This window comes from Xiphophorus hellerii, chromosome 17 (assembly GCF_003331165.1).
Source record: "Xiphophorus hellerii strain 12219 chromosome 17, Xiphophorus_hellerii-4.1, whole genome shotgun sequence".
NCBI classification, from domain to species: domain Eukaryota; kingdom Metazoa; phylum Chordata; class Actinopteri; order Cyprinodontiformes; family Poeciliidae; genus Xiphophorus; species Xiphophorus hellerii.
This window is the reverse complement of record NC_045688.1, coordinates 16,854,107-16,870,097: the sequence shown is the minus strand read 5'-3', so window position 1 is coordinate 16,870,097 and position 15,991 is coordinate 16,854,107. Positions and strand designations below refer to the sequence as shown.

Genomic DNA, 15,991 nt, shown 5'->3' with positions numbered 1-15,991 from the left:
ACGATCAGAGTACATGAGGTTTATTGCCGACGTTTTGTTTGATTTATGTGCCGTTTTATTATTAAAAACTGTCATGGTTACGACATGGTTACTGTTTCAATAATATAGAAAAAATACATATTTTTGTAAGAGTTACATACTGCAGCTTTAATTAAATTACTGACACACCTGAATTATTTGGATACTTAATATGGACGTGATGACTTATTTTCAAACTAACGGTACATAAATCAAACACTCCCTCCACGTCCTCAGCTCGTGATGCTGATGTTGCTCCGTCTCTACACCTTCTTCCTCTCCTCCTCTTCAACACGGCATCCTCCTCTCCCGGGTGAGCCAGTCGTTGTGTGTTTACTCCCAGGACAGGACCACCCCTTCCCCCCTGCCCGCCTCTCCCCTCCTCCCCGCACCGACATGCAGGTGAGCCGCTTCCCTCTCAGAGTCGCCGCGGATCATCCGAGCGGCTGGAAGCGGCGCGCTTCGCTCCGCAAAGAGCCAAGTTCCCTGCAGGATTTTAGGATTCGGGAACGGCCGAGCGTCGGAGCAGGAGGGCGGGCTGGAAAAGGCAACAGTGTGGACGGGAAGGTGAATTGGCTTTTTTTTTTTTTTTTTTTATGTAACGCTTTTTGGTTTAGGCAGCTGGGAACTCTGGGGAGGGGATTCGCTCTTTCGTGTTTTTTTCCCCCCGCAGAGGAATAGTGAAAACAAGAAGGTAGAGCGTTAATTAATCCGAACACAAGTTGGATAAAAACAAACGATCCGAATCAATTACTTGTCTTTTTTTTTTTTTTTTTTGCATTAATATAGTCTCAGTGAAACTGTAGACTTTTATTACAGCTAATAATAACATGGTACAAGATCGTAGGCGCCTAATAATTTCTTTAGTATGTGGAGGACAAAGAAATGTCATAATAAGTATAAAACATTACATAAGTAAAATGTTTTATTTTATATACTTTTAATCATGAATATTTTCATCAGAGCTCCCTGACTTTCTGTTCAACCCAGTGCAAAATGTAAAGTTTAGAACAACACAAGGTTCACTTGTTAATTATGCGGCCCATTACACTGTAAAAAAGGATTTTGGGGGATATTAAATATTAGTCATTAAAATCGAATCCAGCTACTTAGTTTGTTATTGTAATTCAGCTGTGGCCATTTTCTACCAATGTTTACCTTTTTGGTTCTGCCTAAATATTTTTAATAAAGTTAAACCTGTTGCCTATTGGCTTCTTTCATCTGTTTGGCATGTCTAATTACAAATGGTGTTTATAGACTACGAGTTGTATTATAAATAAATTTATCAACTTAATAAAATATAGACTTCAATTTGGTTAATTTAGGCATTTCACCAATGCTAATGTCAAACATGCTAACAAACCGAGCTTTAACTTATACCGTTCCAAGTAGCTTTTTAAAAACAAATTAGGTTGGAACTGCATTACTTACTTTGTTATTAAACTTATATAATTACTACTCAGAAAGATAGTATTCAATTAGCCTATACCAGTTTAATTACATCAGCTACTCTATTTTGGTAACAGATCTATCTGAAGATTTCCATTAAAATTGACCTGCTAAATATTGGTGCAGTTTAATATTAGCTACTTTAACTTTTTCAGTCCAGCAGCAAACAGAAAAGCGCACGTGTTTATATGTTACATTGCAAATAAATGAGTAAACCTAACAAATGCTAATACCGGTCATAAGACTGTAAGTTTTTGTCATATAGGAAGAAATTATTAAGTATGCATAGCTAGTTCAGTGATAGCGTTAATGCTAAAGGCAGACTTGCTAGCAAGCTAATCTTTGTAAACCCAGAAGCAGTTTTTGCCAATAAATTCTGTTGTTATTAGCAGTGTTAATTAGGGGAAAGGCATACATGCCACTTTGTCAGAATAGATTTAAAAACCTTATTTCAGAAATACTTCAAACCAATTTAAAAACCTTTTTTTGAGGATACTATTTAACATTGACTGAGAAAACTAGCAAAATCATTTTTGGACATTATTTAGAATTGAACAAATTTACTTAAAAAAATTGGTTGGAATTTGAAATTGCATATGTATTTTTTGTTCTTAAACTCACACACTATTTGCTAGACTTGCTTTTCTTGGTGCTTTTAAATGTGTAAAGCAAATGGCACAAGATTGTCCCTATTGGCTGCACAACTTAATCGCTGCCTGTTTAGTTTATGACTACTGTAATGCTGTAATATTTGCAATATTACAGCAAAGACAAACAAAGTGAAAACAAAACTGCATTATTATTATTATTATTTTATGAAACCATGAAGTAAGGTAATGAAGAATGCATAGGTGAAAAACTGGTGATGTGGATTATAAACATGGATCAGATTACACTTGTTCCAGCAGGCACCACCAGTTGTCAAGTGTTGGTGATGCCAGCCACCATCAGAGTTGCGGATTAGGCTTTTGTGTATTTTTAGAATCATGTGTCTTTTGGCTTACATAGTCCTATTGTGTTTTTGTTATTGTTATGTCTTTTTTTAACCACTACGTCCTGCATTGAAACATTTAAAAACAGTACTCATTAGATTAAACAGAATTACGTAACAGGGAGAAGACAATCCCTCTGATTCTTGTCTTTTTTTTTTTTCCTTGTTCATTTCCGTTTCTCAGGTGTGCAGTGTGTCATTGGAGACTTGTAAACCTGACATGTGTTCACCGAGTGAGACGGTAACCTGAGTGCTGTCACAGGGGTGTCCAGTATGCACGCTGTTGCATCCCAGCTTTTAGGCAAGACCGATGTTAGAGGCAGCTGTTGCCACCCTGCTGTTGTAGCCATGCTGCTCCTGCTGTGTCTTGGCTTCGTTCCCACAGTGGCCCCTTGCCCACCACACTGCCTTTGTGCCAGTGATATCATTTCCTGCAGTGGGAGCAATCTGTCCGCGTTACCCTTTGGTCTTCCAAGCTATGCCACGAGGCTGGACCTGAGCCACAACGCCCTGAGAACCGTGCAGGTGGCCTGGGTTTCCCAACCGTTTCAGCGGCTCACCACACTGGTTCTCAGCTGGAACTCCATAAGTCAAATCGAGATGGCCGCCTTCACTGCGACACCACGTCTCCTCCATTTGGACCTTTCATCTAACCAGTTGAGAGTTCTGAACTCATCCGTCTTCAGCGGGCTGACAGAACTTAAAGAGCTGCTCCTGATTGGAAACCAGATTGCCCAAATAATGCCGGGGGCCTTTAGTGATGTCAACAGTCTGCAGAGACTCTACCTCTCCGCAAACAGACTAACATCCTTCCCCCTGGGACTTTTTGAGGACCCTAGTGGACCGCGTAACCTGACCTTCCTGGATCTGTCATACAACAGGCTGTCCAAGTTACCCGTCCAGAGCCTGCTGTCTCTCAGCCGCCATGCCAGAATATATTTGCAGGAAAATCCTTTGCTGTGCGACTGTGCATTGATTGCTTTGCTTGAATACTGGCTTTGGAAACAGTATCGCCCACTGGTGGATTTCCAAGTTGGATACCAATGTAGAGGCACTGCAGTTCGAGAGGTTAATTGTACACATCAGGATCTGTCAGACATACCCCTGGAGGCACAAAGCTATCATGTAGAGCCTGGCGATTGGCTAAGAGTACCCTGTCCTGGATTAGGTCTTCCTGTCCAGCAAGGGTTGATCGTCTTCTGGGTTACCCCAAGAACAGCACTGAATTCCTCAGCAAGTGATCTGAGGTCTCATCTGTCGGTTTTTCCCAACGGCACACTTGAAATCCAAGGTGCGCTAATGGAAGACTCTGGCATATACGAGTGTGTGGTTGCTCGGGGACGGTACTACGATTCAGGCGAATCTCCAGAAGCCAGGGTCAGGGTCGGTAACTCAAGTGTCACCTCCACCACGGGCTTGGCTCGTCGCAGCAGCGGTGAACATTTCAACACGGCGTTCACCACCCTTGCTTCCTGTGTGATCAGCATCGTACTGGTCCTGCTCTACCTCTACCTCACTCCCTGCCAGTGTCGGGAAAGTCGGGGTGGTGGCTCCAGGAGCTGTGGCGCACGGGCCATCATCCTCTGTTCAGACCCCAGAGAGGTAGAATCAGGACAAAGGCGTGCCAACGGAAAGAGGGTAGCATTCTTAGAGCCTCAGGCAGAGGACTCAGATATTAGTGTCCTAAAAACACCGGTGATGACATTGGACCATATTTCCACTGAGGGAATTCTGAAAAATGGAAGTAGGACAGTGGGACACACCCTCACAGACCCGGCTCATGAGGTATAGTGAGGGAAAAGCACCTTCTTAACAACATTGTACTCTTGAAAGTCTTATTTTGTGTATTCGAAGTGGAAGAAAAAAAACATTTTATGTAAAATGTGAGTTATGTGAAGTAGCTGTCCATTCTGGGTTGGGGAATTTGTCTCAAATGCAGTCCTTTAACAGAGTAGAATTTAAATTATGTCTATTCTCTGTGTGGTGTCTGTTTTATATTCAGAGTTCATATGGAAATGTCCCAGTTATCTCTGAGAATCGTTCATGCATGGATCACAGAGATCATAGAAACGTGGGAGGGCTCTTTAAATTGGGCCAGTAGGGATATTTTCACACCTGACGGATGAGTGGAGTTGGAGGACTTTATCTGTCTACAGTGTCTAGCATGTGTTCTGGATAAAATTATAGTTTGTCCTTTTTTGTTAACTTTGTTTTTGCACTTATCATTTTAAAAATGTTCCTTTTGGTTCAGCTATAAATGTATAAATGTTTCAAATCATCAATCAAATTTGAATATCAAAATCATCCCACAGTTACCCATAAATTAACACATACTGCAGTTTTGAAATGACCATTTCAATTATTTAAGTAAAGAATCTAGCCAAACCAGCCAGACCACAACCTTAAAGGTGAAAAAGTAAATGCCTCCTTGACCTAATAACTGTTGTGACAACAACTGCAATCAAGCATTTGCATTAACCTGAAATGAGTCTTTTACACACACACAGAAATGTTTTATTCAGCCATATTGAAAGGTTCTTGTGCTTGAACCACCTAAGGTCGTGCGGCAGAATCTCAATCAGATTTAAGTCCAGACTTAGACTAGGCCACTCCACAATCCTGCATGCAAACGTTTAAGAGGCATTCAGAGGAGGACTCACTGGTATTTTGGATCATTGCTCTGTCCAACCATAAAATGTTTTCCCAAAAGTCTTGAGTTGTGATTAGCACTGGGCTTACCCGGTAAATTTGAGCTCAACTTTCTAAATAAGAAAACGTGTTAAACAGAAAGTTTATTATTTTACAAAGCATGCAATTACTTTTTCACACAGGGCCAGTTTGTTTTAAATAACTTTCTTCTTTTAATAAATGAACTCATCAGTGGGAAACTGGCTTTGCATGCAACAAGATTATCTTTGAGATTAGAATTAGCTTGATGATCTGAAACACTTTTGGGCGGCCAAAAAAGCAAAGACTGAAATGGGCGAATATTTTTCCTCAGCACCGTTTTTACATACAGTCGTTTTAACTGGAAACCTCATCGGTTATGTTTTTTATTAGCTCTGTCCATTTAACTGAACTAGAATTCAGCGTTGGCTCAGAATTACATGCAAAATATGTGTATTATTTTCACATAAAAGTGACTCTCAAATGACAAGTTCAGTGAAAATTGTTGCTTGCAAATTTTCACGGTAATGTGGGACTGCGATGCTCGCTTTGCAGAGAAACAGAGACACAATGCGAGAGTAATATTTTTCTCTTTGGTGTGAACATGATCATGCAGAGTGCCTTTTATGAGAAACTCAGAATTAGTTTCAATGCAGTATATTGTAGTGGGAACTTGTCCTGAAAAAAAGTTGATGCAGCTGCGTTAAAACTACAGATGAACGGCTTCCTCAGACAAATCTGTATTTCCACCACTCAACGTTTTCATCGTTCAATTACAGAGCTTTCCGCTAGCCCAGACTGTTGATCACTCCTTTGCTAAGAGTTTTACAAACTGCTACAAGCCTGTGTTCATGTGCGGAACAAGACGGATATCAGATATCATCTCTACAGCCAAATCAATAGATCACATTTTGAACTCACTGGCAAGAAAAACAGCAGAAATGCACTTTTGCCCGTACAGTAGAGAAAATGACTATTTGTGAGAAGTTTGAGGAGGCAGTAGCCAGGACATCAAACAGTCAGTGACAACAGTAAGTAAAAGTCACCAGACAGTGTTTGCCTTGCAGATGCATTAGACAACATAACTAGTTAGCTATTACATATTTAAGGGGACATGGAGAGAGCAGTTAAAACACACATCACTAAATTTTATGATGTTCAAAGAAATGTTTGTGCTGCAAGAACAGCTTTTTCTGTTCTTGCAGCACAGAAAAAGCTGTGCTGCAGCTTTTTCTGCAGCACAGCTGCACACAATCAACTGGATGTTGATTAAAATCTGAGCTAAATAAAGAAATATTCATAGCAGAGTAAAAATGCTAACATTAGCTAACTGCACAACATAAAAACACAATTAGCATAACCTGAGGTAATCCATCTCTTCAAAGGTGGAAATATAAATGTTCACCACCTTATGACTTTTAAAACAATGTATCCACATCCTTGAACTGTGGAAACTATCATCACAGCTCTTGGTTTGGACTTTTTTTTAAATCTCTGAACACCAGTTGGTGCATAATAATTTGGGATGCTGAATCTGCTTGTTACTCAATGTATCAACAAGTAATTTAGTTTTGTAATTGAGAAAGACATCTATGGACGTTGCGCTAAATTGGTATTTAGTTATTTTTGGTGATGAGTCCCAGACTTATGGCCTTTTGTTTCTTTATCTTGTGTCTTCCCTCATTTCACTTGTTGTAGACACTAGCATGTTGTGTGACCTCAAAAACTGCTTACATGAAGCTGTTACTGGAATCCTCATAGCAAAGTCCAAGGCTTTGGCGATTTTTAGCAATTGAGCTGGAGTCATTGGATGAGTTGTTACAACACATCCTACCAACATTTAGTTTGCTGATTGGGTTTTTTTTGCTTTTAACATTTAATTTATTTTCCTACATTGTCATTGGGCAGTATAGTTCCAGTTTTACCATCACCATTGAAATAGCGCCTGGAGAAAAAGAAGTGAAGTTCAATTTTTCTTTTTGAAGCCATCAAATGAACCCAATGTCATTTTAGAAGGTAGGCGTTTAAGATAAGTGATAAAAATCTAAATCTGTGTTTTGTGTCAATACATTAGAGTTTACAGACTGTTTTTATAAGTGTAGAATGTCAACAGTTGTAAATGTCATTGATTAGTCCTTAACAACTAACTGACTGTGTCCTGTTTGTACATTAAATGTTGAACACTTCTCATGCTAGAAATGACACCTTTGACATTACCACGGTTCATCAGTACCATTAGACTGAATACTAACAGGACATGTTTCAATCAGAATTTTACACTCAATCTTGTTAAGAGGTATAACAATTGTCCCAGGGTTTTCTGTTTCCACTGTCCTGTGTGCACAAGATATACGTGCTTGCCATTAGTTGCGCTTTCATTGACCATATAATTGTGCAGGATGACATTTCAAAAATAAATTTACTTAATGGAAACAAAGCAATTTGTTGTTTTTGATAATGTTTTGGTGTCAGAATGAGGTGTGTGGTTTTTTTTTGGCCATATCTAAAGTGGTTTATTTAGCAAAACTGCAGTGGAAACACTTTTTATGTATCACACATACACACAAGTCACATGATCAACAAACGGATGTTGCCACTGGTGCAACCCACAAAGAAGAAGATGACAGGAAGTGGTGGGAGGACAATGGCACAACATGTTTTTTAATGACTTATTACATGAACACACTTATTCGTGTGTGATTTCAATTGCGTTTCATATTTAATTGAAACACCGTAATTGCAAAATTGCGAGTTTTTGCGCACATTTGTTAAGGAAACTCAGCTATTGGCTCCAAGCTTCAGGTTCTTCCAGTAGGGCAATAATCTAGTAATAATGAGTGTTGCGACTCAGATACACAGAAGTTTTTGACAAGGAATCAGAGTAAATGGCACTAAACCATTTCAGGTCTTCCAATATTATGCAAATTGCTTTTACACCAGTTACTAGCCATACTGGGTTATCTAAAAACATGACTTATAAGGATCTCAAACAGAAGAATATAAGCCGAGTTAAGTGTGTTTAAAGAAAGAGTGTATTCAATGTACACTTTGCCACCATCTCAAGACCAGGTACATTATTGACCCATGAAGTCTATTTTTCAAGTAAGGAGAGCTATTGCTTCCTGCTGAGGTTCTGCCTCTGAATCAGAAACATGTTCAGTTCTGAACATGTTTGTAAGTAAGAGGCTCATAAGTTCTAGTCAGAAAAATTACTCTAATCGGACCATTAAGGGCACTGATGGGACAATTAGGATGCATGAGTCACTGGCCATGGCTTGGATCGTTGTTTCCTGATGATTCAAAGATGTTACTCAGAGTGCCATACTATTTGAGAAATCCTTCAATCTCTCGTGGCAACCACTCAGCCTCAGTGGTCCTAACTCTACTTTTGAGATGTTTCTCCTCCTCGGAGCTGCAGTTTCCTAGGTTCAGAGCCCCTCCTTTGCGACTCCCAATGTCAATGTGTTAAATGACAAAGTAAATTTTTTTTAAGTCATATTTGATATTTATAAAAATTTAAACAACTGAATTTTATACCAACACTTACTTGATTATGCTACAAAATTGCACTACGTAGCTGGAAAACACATAATACTGCCCCTTTGCATATGGAAAAAAAGCACAAGTAACATCACAGCTAAAGTAAATAGCTGCCCAGTTGAACACTGTTAACTACACACCCTTGATCCCAGTTTACATGTACTATTCAAACCTAGCGGGAGATAATGTTCCAAGAAATTTCCTGTATTTCCTCATGTTTAGAGTCACGCAACATGCATCCTTCATTATGCAAATCTTCAGATGCAATTGCAATGCAAGGTGTAAAATTTTCCATTTGTAAACGCCATGCTCAAAGGTACTTATCCACTGCGACTTTTTGGGCAGACCTCTAAGCTGCGGAAGATAAAATTTTATAGCTTACGAGGATAAATCATGACATGAATACAGTTTATTCTGCTCTTCCTTAAAGGGCCATTGAAGTTCAGGTCCAAACATTCGAATATTTTTTTGTGGCTACAGCGGCAAGGCAAACACTTGACAATTTAATCTTTATGGATATTGTGGAAAATGTATTTGCCTACATCCCGACCACCTTGTTGCATCGCTGGACAGATTCCCTGAAGATCGATCTGTATCTGCTAGGACAGAAGGAGTGTTTGGGCTTGGCCCGGAGACTTCAGTCAGCCCAGATCACTATCACACAAATCAAAGAGATGTTCGCTTGAATGCCCTAGAGCTCACCGTGACCCACATTTCTCCATCTTTCCTTTGTCTGATGTCTGAACGTGTGGGATCATTTGCAGCATATCACCACATCTGCTAATGTTTCTCCTGCTACACATGTCCATGCTAGCTAACGCTGTCCTAACCAGGTTTTCTTTTCTGTTTTATGGTCAAGAAGAAAGGAGCAAAGGTGACATTTTGTCATGATGAATGAAAGTGGAATAAAATGTCTCGGTGCTGGAGGCGAGTTCTGCACTATATCCAAGAACGACACGTTTGTCCTGTCATGTTTGGCCGCTGCGTTTTGCCTCGTGTTTTTGGTATTAGTGGGATATAAATCAAAAGAGGTTTGGGTGAAAAAAAAAAAAAAGTCATGTTACATCAGAAGGATTTAATAATGACAGACAACCTTTTAGTTAACAAATCGCCTTTCCAGAAATCCTCTTACAGGCTTCTGCCGAGGCTACCGCAAAACACTGAGCCTTTTACAGCGGCTCTTCAGAGTCTAGTTAAACTGTTCGCTTTTTGTGATTGAAAAACATAAGACCATTATAAATCACTTTGGCTTTTGCCACCAATATCGCAACGTTTAAAAAAAATAAAATTATCAGTTCACATAAATTTACTTACTTTTGTTTAAGCTTTAACCATTGTCCACTATCTGGCAAGTCTTCCAAATCTATCAGATTGTGAAGTCATCTCTTGTCCCTGGTGATTGCATAGATTTAGTTCCTTACTTTGAATAGGACATACATTTCCTCATGCGGTCATTTTTGTTGATTTGGATGCATGAAAAATAAAATCTCACTTTGTCCTCAACCATCTTGCAGGTTTTTCAGTCCAGGTTGGTGGCTTTGTGGACATATTCATCACTCCATCCACTGTGGCAAAACCTTATCTTTGTCACAACCACAAGTATTAATTTAGGAAGGTGTACCCATATGCAAGCCATCTTTTCCGTTTTATATTTTCTCCCAAAGATAAAAGTTTTTATTTGAATTGTAGGGAATTTATGTCACAATATGTGGAAAAGGTTTTTATTAAACGATTTATTATGAGCATTTGGGGTACCGCATGCAGCTAGCTAAGTTTTGTAGAAACTAAATATTAAAGAAAACAAATTTAGTGTTAGAATGTCAGAAAAGAAATTTTGCAAATGCCATAAGCTCGTACAGGAAGCAGTTTTAAGGCAGGTGCCAAACAGACGCCTGAGGTATTCCTGTTTACTTTGTCGTGACATGTAGCTTTTCACAGGTCGGTAGCGTGACCTTCTCAACGTGCTGTTGGTGTCAGTCCTCTACAAAAGCCTGGAACACATTTTCCACTGCTATTCAGCAGATAAAAATCTATGTTGTTACAGAGAGAGGGTTTCTGATCTGCTGCTCTCAGTTAGGTGACTTATTTTTCATGGACGAGAATGAAGAAAATCAGCAAATCTAAGAAGTTTTGTTTTCATTTTTTAGGCAGTAAATGGCTAACTTGTTTATATGGAAGCATATCTAAGAAATGTATAGGCATAAGAAAAAATGACAACAGCATGAGAAATGATTTAAATGATTAGCAGGCAGTGTGAAGATACCGTGATTGGTTAACCATTAGCTGCTAATGGCTATGAAGTCTGTCTCTGCTTTGAAGGGCTACTTAACAGTTTGTTGGAAAGTGAAAATACTGAGACTGGATGATTCAATAACGGTCAGAAAGTCTTAAAAAAAATCTTGACAATGCCTTTTCAGGCCTACTTTAGAATTTTGTAGGACATAAAAAGAAAATACATGTATAGTTTAGTGAATCCAGGACTGATTGTTTCCTACAGATTCTGTAAAGCAAATGTTGTAATTTTGCAATTGATTTTAGAACAAAAAAGGGCAATCCTTCCCCCTAGCCTGGTAAAAAGCAATTGCTAAAACTACAGGCAGACTACAATTCCAAAACAGCGCAGAAAATTGACATCATTGTTCAAAACGTCTCCATTTCTCTGATTGGCTGGGTAGAAATTCTTTTGGAGGAATCCAAGTGAATGGGAGAAAGTCCAGACTGTGCTCTGAAGCGAGAATTGAGTCGAGCAAATTGTAGTAAACATGCGAAATTAGTCTTTTTTGAATTTCAACAAATTACTATACAATCAGTATTAATAGTCCAACAGAGTAGTTTGCAACAATGTCAGTAATAGCCTCCTGTTGTCTTTATGGCAAAGTGTTTTGTGTTCAGTTAATTACTATTGTCATAGTTGTAGTAGAACTTTGGAATTTGTGGTCCAAAGTTCTGTATTAATCACAGATCCTATTAAATATGCAGTAATTGCATGTGGATGTATTACCCAGCACTACAGAATCATTTACTCTACGAGTCTAATGTAAATGCAGTCATTTCCTGACTATTCATAATTCACCTGCACAGAATGGAAGTGTGGGCTGGAACTAAAATAAGAACAGTAATGAAAAACAAAAAAAAGACAATGGATCCATTTAGCAAATTGTTCCCTTTGTTTAATTAACCTCGGGTTCTTACTCGTGTTGTTGATGGATCGTCTCTAATCCAGTCTATCAGAAATCTGGATACTTTTAGGCAGTCCTGTACTGAAAAAGGCTCTAGTTTCTAATCTGCAAAGGACTTTTAAGACGCAAATTTCATCCAAGATCCAAACAATCTGCAGATATTGATATCGTGTGGCGTTGATCCAGTAATGTTTGCAGCACATGCTTATTTTGAAGTCGCATTGGCAAAATACGGCTGTGAAAACGCATTTGGCTCTTAATTATGTCTTCCGTTTGCTTTTCTGTCATGCCTGAATGCTTGACAGATCAGTAAACACATTTTTATTAGCAAGAACCTCGCAACAAAGATATGAATTTAAAGGTTTAGCGAAGGAAGGGCTCAAAGGGACGGGCAGATGGGGAGACATGCTAATTGAGAATTGGACGAAGGCTCAGCGGAGGGCTACATTCTGCGTTTTCAAAGGTTTGGACTTTCTTTCTGAGTTTTTTGTTCCCTCAGAAATTAGCGTCTTTCCTCAAGAAACAAAATTCACAGAAAGAGAGAGGAAAAAAAGGAGATGGAGAGAAAATTAAGTAAGGGGAAGCAGCTGCCTACTCATTTCTTTGAGAAGAGAGGTGAGCAGCACCACTGAGCTGTTTGAGTTCATCTCAGAGGGAAGGCACTGGCAGCACGTTGGCTCTTTTTAATGGTTCCATTTGAACTAATTTACTACCAGCTGTTATCGTTATAATTGAAGACACCACCGTTATAGTCGGCAAATCTGAACGCAAGACGAATAAAATAAAAATCTGCAATGTTAACACCCAGCCAGCTATCCTTGTTTAATAAAACAGAGGAGGCCAATACCCTAACATTAGTGAATGATGAATAAGGCATAGACAAATTATTACATGTCCTGTTGGTCCAATAGAGTCAGATTTAATAGATTATAAGAACTACTTTCAGCTCTAATTACTACTTGGTGCTTAATAGAGCTACATAAGTTAGCTTGTATTTGCCTTGCAATACTTAAAGGGCAGTATTATGTATTTCAATAGCACAATCAAGTAACCACGTTACCTTCACTTGTTATAAAAATGCTCCATATACATCAAACATGGCTTAAAAATAATTTGACATCGGAATCTAACGCTTTGAAATTGGGTCTCTGTCTCTTTAAGTAGCTCCTGCTCTTTTTGAAACTCCGCCTTCAGGAAGTCATTACCACATGGCTCCTCTATTAACTTTTTAACGTTTTTACCAGTGTTGCTCTGAGAAATATCTTGAATATTGAGCTCAGAAGATGCGCCTTTCCACCAGATGTTTGCTAATTACTGCTGGCTAGTTTGAAGGAGCTGAGTGGGGGAGCCACCGGGGAGGAGTGCTCTGTGATTTTGAAGCTCAGCTTATAAACTGCAGCTCAGAGGAGGAGCTGCGCAGGGAAGGCGGGGTTAGGTCCAACAAGGCATTTTTGCACGGCTTAATGGTTGCCGTGGAGATTAAAGGATTTCTCAAACATCCACGAAAAGAATCATGACAAGGTATGTTTTTTGATGAGGGAATAACATTATAACATGATGTAAAGCTCAACAAAACATATACATAAAACTGCCCAGGTAACACCAGTAGTTTATGAAATGTGGGCCTAAAATAATTAATGCCTTTATAGTAGGCATAGCCAGGATAGGTGCAGCAATTTTTAAATTTAAAAATGTGTTATTGTGTCATGTCCTTTCATTCTTGGTCGATCCATACAGCCTGATCCACGGCTGTCCTCATAATGGGACAATCAGAACAGAAAATTGAAGGCAACGCTTGACGCTGCGCGGGCAACAAGATTTCAGCTCACCACGAGTAGAAATCGGCGCGCTTGAAAGCTTAGAACGATGAAGTGCTTCAGCCGAAAACAAGAGAGGGCTTAGTGGAGAGAATGGATGTTTCATCTGGTAAAAAGCCTCGGTTTAAGGTGCATATCAGAGGGAGCGGAGGAGGAAAACACGGGAGGGAACGTGATTCAGAGCTCAGAGACTGATGGCAGCTATTTGTTGAAGGGGTGTTTAGCCCACAGTGAGATGGAAATATTATGACTGTGGATCAGAGTGAAACTAACTTTTGTATTAAAGACGTGCAGGGGATAAAATGTGAAGGACAAGCTTTTTTTTTTTTTTTAAAAAAAGGGGATTTTACAGGTTTGAAAACATTATGAAGCTTTAATTTTACATGGGCTTTCAGCTGTAGGCAATGCGAGGTGATTCATTTTGGGTTACATTGTAAATTGTACTTTACCAAGCAGTGAACAAGTTTCTTTTTTTATTAAGCGAAAAAAATAAATACTTCAAACAAAAAAATAATAGGTTCTTTAAAAAAAAATCGCAAGTCCTGGTCTTGGGGATTCACAGTGCTCAAAAATCGATTTAAATTGTATGTCTTTGCACATTTGCATTACACGGGCGCTTGCCCGCCGTATATATTTTGAATAATACTTTCATATTTTTTTATTTCAGAAAAAGCCAGGGAGCTAAGCTAACTGGTAGTTTAGGTGCACAAACCTAATTTGGCAATGGAATTTGATACAGTATTGGATCTTGTAAAATTGTTTTAAATAAATTTTCTATACGTTTACCCTCTCTATTCCTCTTGTCACGTAATTTAAAACAGAATCTCTAAACAATTTGAATAGAAAATTTGGTTTCTGAATCAAAAATTATTTCAGAAACAGTTTTATCACTAACAATCATAATCATAATTAATGACTTGCAATTAATGACTTGGTTAACATGTTCAAATATGGCTCTTTTTCTTGGGGACCACTGTTTGAGGGAACCAACACTATAAAAATTCTTTATGCCTGATATAAAAGTCCAACTACAATTTTTTTCCCCTTCTGGCTCCGATTGGTTGTTTCGGAGAGAAGGCACAGGTTATCTGTCTCACACTATACTGTCATGACATAGTGACATTTCCAACAAAAAATGTAAGAAAATATTTTTTTTTTATTAAAGTTACATACTGGAGTTTTAAAGCAGTTATTATCGACACTTCCAAATACAACTTGTGTCCAGTGCGTTCCCTGTTGCTGACCCAGATTCCATAGAAACAGGGTGAAAAGGAGAGAGAGCCTTATCTGTGAAGTAATTTCCTCTGTCTCTGAGGCAGGCGATGACAGCGCTGCCCTTTCTGGTCACATCCAATATTTCAGTGTGGAAACAGGCTCGCAGGCTGGGAATGGCAGTACCTGGCTTTTCCGATGTCTCTGAAGGTTTTAATATCAGTCCGGCGCTGCAGGATGTGAAGCATTTACAGCAAGCTGGGATGGCGAAAACACGAAACCCATCAAGTCCAACAGAAAACAACAGCCGCTTTCAATTACGTTCAAGATTACTTTTTTCAAAATACCACTTTTCTAGTTTGGATTTTATTTTGGACTTGACATCAGACTGAATTTCATTGAAAACCTGCTACTTTACCCTGCTCATTCTGACGCTAATTTGGCTAAAATAATTGTTAGATTACTTTGTATAAAACATTTTTCTGAACATCGTTCTGTCTCTTTAAATGCATTGGAACACCTTGTAATTTGCTGAGTACCTTATAGAAGATCTTTCTGGGTTTTCTCCCAGCAATGTTGCATATCTAAAGTCTGATATTTTTGCTCATTCTTCTTCACAAAAGAGGTCAAGGTCAGTCGGACTGGACGGAAATCAAATGTGAATATCAATTTTCATGTCTTGCCACAAATACAATGTTACAGTAGCTGATTTTTCTAGTAATACGACTAGCTTAGTGTAGCATAACTGTATACAAATTTATTTTTAGCGCTGTTATGCTAACTCTAAAGGTAAATTATTGAACCATTATCGACTACACGTTGGAAACAACTTTTTAATTTCCAACTTTCTACTTTATGAAGAGCTTTTCTTTTGCGCAGTAGTCTGAGGATGATTTTTCTTATTATCATTCAACATAATATACATTAACCTGCCAACGGGACCTCAAAAGTAAAACTTTCATTGGTTATGTCAAAGAGAGAAAATAGTGAGAGAGAGAGAGAGAGAGAGACGGTCAAGTCTTCAGTGCAATCACCTCTCGTAATGATTTCCATAGCGTCACACAGCTCCTCATCCATAATGAAAGATAAAAAGTTTGGAGACAGCTCCCTGCCTGGCG

At 38.8% G+C, this 15,991-nt stretch overlaps 1 protein-coding gene across 1 annotated transcript; it reads left to right on the top strand.

Moving 5' to 3' along the window:
- The first annotated feature begins 251 nt into the window (after positions 1 to 251).
- On the top strand, positions 252 to 6,318 carry LOC116736342 (amphoterin-induced protein 2). Its single transcript, XM_032588733.1, has 2 exons — positions 252 to 585; positions 2,643 to 6,318. The coding sequence occupies exon 2, from the start codon at positions 2,732 to 2,734 to the stop codon at positions 4,247 to 4,249; it is 1,518 nt and encodes a 505-aa protein (XP_032444624.1). The 5' UTR covers positions 252 to 585; positions 2,643 to 2,731; the 3' UTR covers positions 4,250 to 6,318.
- Positions 6,319 to 15,991: the final 9,673 nt, after the last annotated feature.

Coding starts and splice junctions, on each gene's coding strand:
- LOC116736342 (XM_032588733.1), top strand. CDS start 2,732: ATGCACGCTGTTGCATCCCAGCTTTTAGGCAAGACCGATGTTAGAGGC.